General features: G+C 36.6%; 2 protein-coding genes across 4 annotated transcripts; one reads left to right on the top strand and one right to left on the bottom strand.

Annotated features, from left to right (window-relative positions):
* Window positions 339-3,379, top strand: LOC107641354 (protein MULTIPOLAR SPINDLE 1). 3 transcript variants are annotated; one of them, XM_016344854.2, is made up of 10 exons: window positions 339-513; window positions 601-658; window positions 731-877; window positions 966-1,010; window positions 1,179-1,249; window positions 1,348-1,402; window positions 1,894-2,007; window positions 2,139-2,331; window positions 2,469-2,539; window positions 2,885-3,379. In XM_016344854.2, the coding sequence occupies exons 1-10, from the start codon at window positions 379-381 to the stop codon at window positions 3,067-3,069; spliced, it is 1,074 nt and encodes a 357-aa protein (XP_016200340.1). In that variant the 5' UTR covers window positions 339-378; the 3' UTR covers window positions 3,070-3,379. The 3 variants fall into 3 exon arrangements, with proteins under 3 accessions (XP_016200340.1, XP_020962020.1, XP_016200336.1); XM_021106361.1 differs by having other exon boundaries at window positions 966-1,031; window positions 2,139-2,318; XM_016344850.2 differs by having other exon boundaries at window positions 966-1,031.
* Window positions 4,516-6,693, bottom strand: LOC107641344 (F-box protein SKIP1). The gene is made up of 2 exons (XM_016344842.2): window positions 6,185-6,693; window positions 4,516-5,843 (listed from the first exon to the last, which is right to left on the bottom strand). Exons 1-2 carry the CDS (start codon window positions 6,538-6,540, stop codon window positions 5,270-5,272), a joined length of 930 nt encoding a protein of 309 aa, XP_016200328.1. The 5' UTR covers window positions 6,541-6,693; the 3' UTR covers window positions 4,516-5,269.

Below are 6,703 nucleotides of genomic sequence, written 5' to 3'. Positions count from 1 at the left end.
ATATATAAGAAAATACTCGCATGAGAAAAATGTTTATTATAAAAAAAAAAATATCTAATAATAATAATAAGAAAAAGTATAAAGTATTAATATATTATCTGTTAATTTATTGTCAATAATAATTAATTAATATATTTTAAACACATATATAAAGAGATATATCCAAAAAATATATTTAGAAAGATACTTTTATTAAACACAGTCATAAAAAGGATTTTTTTATTAGACACATTCACAAAAATACCTCCATTAAACATAATTATAAATAAAAGTTGGCAGAAGTTGGTAGAAATATTATTGGTAATTTAGCGGGATTGAAAAAAAAAAATAGAGCATGTTGGATACTTACATCGAAGTGTTAAATACGAAAAAAGGGAAATGGCAGAGAAGGAAGGCGGGAATGACGAATCGCTGAAGCTGGCGGTGGCGATATCGCTTCTCCGATCGAAGGTTTTGAATAACAATAACGAGCCTGGTGCGTCTTCTAATGACGCCCTTCGTTGGAAGCGAAAGGTTCGAAACGAATCACTTCCTTCTTTTTCTTCTGAATCCGATGCGTTCTCCGTGTGTTTATTTCTATTTGTGTGTTTGGAATCTTAGGCTAAGGAAAGAAAGCAAGAGATCCTGAGGCTCAGAGAAGATCTCAATGAAGCTCTAGGTTCGATTTCCATCTTTCACATGTACACACGACGCGCTTACTGAAATTAGGAGCTTCTGGAATTTGATGTAGATGCTTCGCACTGCGATCTCTTCCCCGCTAGTGCTTCTTGTAAGTGCTATTTCTTCGACAATTTGGGACAGTTAAACCCTAATCAGCATGGAAGTGGCTCTGACGCCAGATTCAACGATGTCCTTCGCCGTAGATTTCTTAGACAAGGTTTCGCTATTATCATCGCTCTCATCTTATTCGTTATGGCACCGTGATCTTCAATGAACCATTGGTATTGAAAATCTGCTTTCTGTAGTGCGCTTTAAGGAAAGAAGGAGAAGAGTAGGTTCATCTTCTTCAAGTCAGCAGCGACTTACTCTAGGTGCATTATTGCATAGTAACACTCTAACAGCTTCTTGAGTTAAAGGCACATTTCATTATTTGTAACAAGAATGGTGTTACTTCCATATTGAGAATTTGAAAGAGAGTCGCACTAAATTTGTTTTCAATTTTGAAACTGAAACTACAGGTTTAACGGAGGAGGATGAAACAGAACAGCTTAAGGCCTCTGTTGACTTTCTTGTGGACCTTTGTGATTCTGTATCACCTGGCATAGTGCTTCACTTTACCATTTATTTTCAATTGCATTTATTATTTACACAGAATGGCAAACCTTTTCTTCCCGTTTTCTTTTTTAGGTAGATGATTCCAAGTTTGCAAACCTGGCACATCAAGCTGAAGAGTTTATATTGGGTATTCTGTGCTTTTCAATGTTTGTGTACAACTTGTTTTAATTAGATACTTATAATTTACAGCAAGCGTTTATAATTAAGTTCCTGTATGGGATCAATATTTTCTATTAGGTTGCTATTTTTAAATTTTTTCTTATACCATAAATTTGTGGCTTCCTGTGGGGTTTCATTTGTCTCCAAAAGGAAAGCCCAGTTCGTATTTTGTTTTACGAAATGCATCAAGTAAATGAATATTGGCTGTGAATGAATAGCTGTATGAGCCGAATGAGTTAATTTCAGCTGTATTTGGCAATACTTCATGCAAGCCCGTACACTGGGCTAGTCTCCCACTCTTGCAAACTTCTGATTAGCATCAAATTTTGACATCTTGTGCGCTTATTATGTTTCATTCGAATTTTTATGGCTTCATTTTGGATGATCATGTTACGAACTACCCACAATCCTGTATCCTTATTGTCCCCACTAAAGATTATTTTATGCCTTTTTCTGAAGTTACATTGAAGAATCTTCTATCTAATGGGAGGAACCTGGAACTTATCGAAGGAATTATCAACAGCCTAGTTACACGTTTGGTTAGGCAGATGTGTTTGCCCTTGTCAGAAAATGGTATCAGTACTTTTAGATTTGCTTACCCTTTTTTGCTAAACTTTTGTAGCTGTGTAATATCTTTAATTTTTCTTGCCTTGGTCATTCAATTGATTAGCATTTTGTTTTTTTTTTTAAATAATTTAATCTAGGATCTCAACACTCGGATGCGAATGCACAGTATTGTATCCAGCATTTGATTCGTAAACTTGGAAGTGAGGGCTACATTGGCCAGCGGGCAATACTTTCAGTTTGTCAGAGAATTTTGGTGCTAGCCGAACGTTTGCTTTTCTCCGATCCTTTTGATGATGCCTTTCCCGATATGCATGAAAGTATGTTCTTAATGTAAGTTCTATGCAAATGCATGTTAGCATTCTTGACTCGTAACCCTGAATTTCATTAACTTAACGAATAGTTCAGTATAGGTTGAGCCCGAGGAAGTGTTTTTTAAGGCTAATTCTTTTTTTATTTATGGATGACAGGATCCAACTCATCGAGTTCATGGTGTCAGATTACTTATTAGAGTGGTCAAAATCTGAAGATTTTGATAAAGGTACACCATAGTTTTACCTATGTTTATTATTAGCAGGGTTTTCGAATTCCTTTACTTCAATTGAAAACTATTTATTTATTTTTTCCTTTTGCAATAAATACATTATAAATGCATTGAAAATTTAAAAATTTTAACTCTGCGATAAAATCTTTCTATATTAAAAGTCTTGACAAACGGCCTTAACAAAATTGTTATTATTATTCTACATAAAAAAAATGATAATGTTCAAGTATTTTCCTACACATATTCTTCCCCTATTTAAGTCTTGCTGATTGATTGTAATAAGAAGATAAACCAATTATAACAACTATAACTAACTAATAACCATGACATTACACTTCACAGTGCTCCTTGAAGATTGGGTGTCATCAATTATCCAGGCAAAAAAAGCATTAGAACTTCTGGAAAGTAGAAATGGACTGTATGTACTCTATATGGACCGAGTAACCGGAGAATTGGCAAAACAATTTGGCGGGGCTTCTCTTCAGAAGCTTATTAAACAAGATATTTTCAATAGCTTGCTCTACTAACCATTGGTTCAATATAATGTTGTAATATGGTGATTGATGACCCTGTTCGTGGTCCATATAGGAAAAGTTGTGTTATAGATGGAAAATGGAAGGAGTATGATTCCTAAACATTGAGTGAACTATACAAGCAGGCATTACTGGATCTGGATGGATTTTCATGTGTTAATGATCGGCATCTATCACTGTCATCTAGTCATTGTTTTCGCTACTTTCGGCCACTGTCTTTTTCTTCAATACAAAAGTTATAGTTGGTTGTATCTACAATTCAAACTTTTCCTTTTCTTATGTTTACACTGTTTCTGTTTGCCTATGCCTTGTATTTGATACTTCTTTTTTTATCAATACGTGCACCGTCTATTAGTTGTTTTTGGTATTAGATACGTATTAGAAAACTCTGCTTCTTCAATATTGCTTTATTTAGATTTTCCGGACAAAGTTGGGATTTGCAGCTTTAACCTGATACATTGCTATTTTACCTGCATAAATTATAATAACCAAGTATCTCAAAAAAAAAAAAAGATCACGTGAAAAAAAAAAGGTATTCACTCCATGTATTGGTATATATATTGCACTGTATTGGAGCTTCTTGGCAAAAGGCACAGCTATGAGGCACACAAGAGGCATGCTTTGTGCTTGCTTCGTCGCTTTGGTGCTATTCTCACTGTGGCTACTAACTTCAGCAGATGATATCAACCAGAAAGCAGCATCACTAAGTGCAGTTGTTTCACACAAGAGTCTAGTACCGACATACCACAACTTTTTCTCTCAAAACAGAAAGTTTTCGCCTCGTTCTAGAAGAAGGGGCCCGCGTTCCTCAGCAATCAGAACTCGAATATCAATGTTGCAATACGGCTTCATTCTGTGCACATCTCTTTTGTTTGGTCCATTCCTCAATTTCATGTAGTAGTAGTAGTGTCATCATTCATTTGTTTCCTCATTTATATTCTTCATGTGTAAAGGATCCACCAGGATTTCTAAATTTGACTATCACAATTCCGTTAATTTCTTTTCTTTTCCTTTTCTTTGCTAGTTTATACTATACATGTATTCATTTAATTTGGACCAAAATCTTGTCGACAAAAAGAATAAAAAATCTCAATCTAATCTTAATCTCTGCCAAAATTTAAAAAGGATAAAACAAAGTCCACTAAGTAACCGAAAGGTTCCTCTTTATCCCTTTACTTTTTTTGCCACCAAACCGTGCCGTGCTCAAAGAATAAGTTGTCATGTCATATTGCAGAATTCACTACTATTCCCAGGAATGGTTTGTTTAGTTAGGAATCTCATTCCTAAAGTTCAGAAATTCCTAAGCAGTATCGTTTGGCTCTTATAAATCCAAGTGCACCCTACAACAACAATGCAACTTAAATTTGCCTACTTAACAGAGATTACTATTAGTCATTTATCACCTTCAATCAAGTTCAAATATGAGCAAACCATTATTAGTTGTCTTTATTTTCTTCAACATCCTCAAGTATGGGAGCACATCTGATGCAGACACAGCTATGATCATGGAATCAAGCAAACTAGGCATTCAAAGAACATCACCAGTACAGCATGCCGTCCAAGAAACAAGTTCTTCGCGGTTCGGAAAGGCAGGAGGTTATACTTCTACGGTGCCAAAGACCATAAATCAGCCACGCAGTGGCCGGAGAAGTGCAAGCTGTTCAATCAAACCTCCATCCTTTTTCATGGCTGCACTCAATTATGTCATTTTGGGATTATTCCTCATTACTCGTTTCTTCTGAGACCCTAAACTTATTCTCCATTACATTGGTACCCCAAACATTACTTAGGATTTAAGCCACCAGTTAATTCAAGTTAAGTCATACAATGTGTTCCTGCTGTTATCTAGTGTATTATATTGTGAACGAAGTTAACTTGTGAGAGAGAAATTAGAAAACTCATTCTATGAAGATGAAAGTTGAATATGTGAAAAAAAATTAGTATAAACAAGAACAACATTATTTGGTAATATATTATATCAATTTCAGACAATGTTCTTCTATATAATACATTAAAGAAAGCACAACACGGAAGGGATACAATACAACCAAATAGGAATTAAATAGACACAGATCATAATTCCTACAAGAAACATATGATAATAACTGCAGAAATTTCACTGGAACCAACCATAGATCAACAGAAATAAGATTGAATAAAAAAGTTAACTTCTTGTACTGATCTTCTTCGATGCTCAGATTCGAAAAACATCAGTTTGGAACCTCTCATCATACAATCTCCAATGCCCATACCTTTCAGTGTGAAAGACAGACCTGGGAATATAGAAATTTGGCTTTTTAATCTCTTTCAGGTGTGCCAAATTGGGCGTTGCATTCACAATGTCTCGACTGGTTAAGTTAGCGCACCCAGACAAATCCAAGAACTCAAGGTTTGAACACCTTTCACATATCAAACTAAGGCCTTTAGCTGATAATTTAGAGAACCTAATCTCCAGAGACTCTAGATGAGGCATAGAATTCGCAATGGCGGCAGCTTCTGATTCTCCATCTTGTGGACAAGCATTTAGATACTCATCCGGAACTATCCCTATGTGCTGGGAGGGATCAAGCCAATTCATGAGATTCCTCTTGAGAACCTTAAGATTGGGGCAATTTTTTCCAACCAATGCCAATGAAACATGGGATATTTCATAACAGTAGCTGACATCAAGCTCCCTAAGCTTTGGACACCTCAAAGCTATTCTAGAGATAGAGTCATCAGTAACATGAGGGCAGCTCCTGATCGACAACACCTCAAGATTTGGGCAACTGAAACGCAGTTCAATCATATTCAAAGCAGGCAAGCAGCAACAACAAAGGTAAGGCTTCATATGTTGGAACATAGAAACTTGAAACCACCATATAAGAAACTATTGAAAATAGTAAATTACAGCATGCCCAATTTGAAGTTTCCAACAATCAAATCATAAATCCACACGGAACAATTAAAAGCACGAAAATTTGAACCTCCAAATACAAAATAACGAGAAAGAGAAAAAGGGGGGTGGAAAACAGAAGTATGCATACGGTTACCATTATCCATGTCTCAAATCTCAAAACGAAACACAATTGAAGGAAATGGGAATCCAAATTGAGAGGCAAGTTCGCACCTTTCGGCGACCAAAGCGAGAGAGCGATCGGAGCAGTGACGAACGCGGATCTCGGTGAGAAATCCATGGCTCCATCGGACGACGGAAGAAAGCATGGAATCGATCTTACGCTCGAAATGAGGGGCCCACCAGGTGGGAAGCTCGGGGGGAGGGTCGAATTGGGGGTCGAGGTTGAAGATGGTGTGAAGAGAAGGGTCCTTGAAGGCGCGGAGCCATGACTTGCAGACAAGCATGGTGCCTCGCCATCGGTCCTGGATGGTGAGTCGGGAGAAGATGTTGGTGAGGCACTCGTGAGTCAACTCGGCCCAGTCTGGTCCTCCTGACTCGCTGCTTTGTTCTTCTGCGTCGGCTTCCATGGTCTCTCTCTCTTTCTCTTCCAGATAGCTATATGTTTTATGTTTATATGAAGGAAGCCTTTCTTTTGGGAAATTTTCCAAGAACAAATATTTAAATGTTACTTAAAAAATCTTCCTTCCCCAACACTTAATCTTTAACAAATTTGTATAATTGTATTCAGTC

The sequence above is a fragment of the Arachis ipaensis genome, chromosome B01 (assembly GCF_000816755.2).
Source record: "Arachis ipaensis cultivar K30076 chromosome B01, Araip1.1, whole genome shotgun sequence".
Lineage (NCBI taxonomy): Eukaryota > Viridiplantae > Streptophyta > Magnoliopsida > Fabales > Fabaceae > Arachis > Arachis ipaensis.
This window is presented reverse-complemented; position numbering and strand designations above follow the sequence as displayed.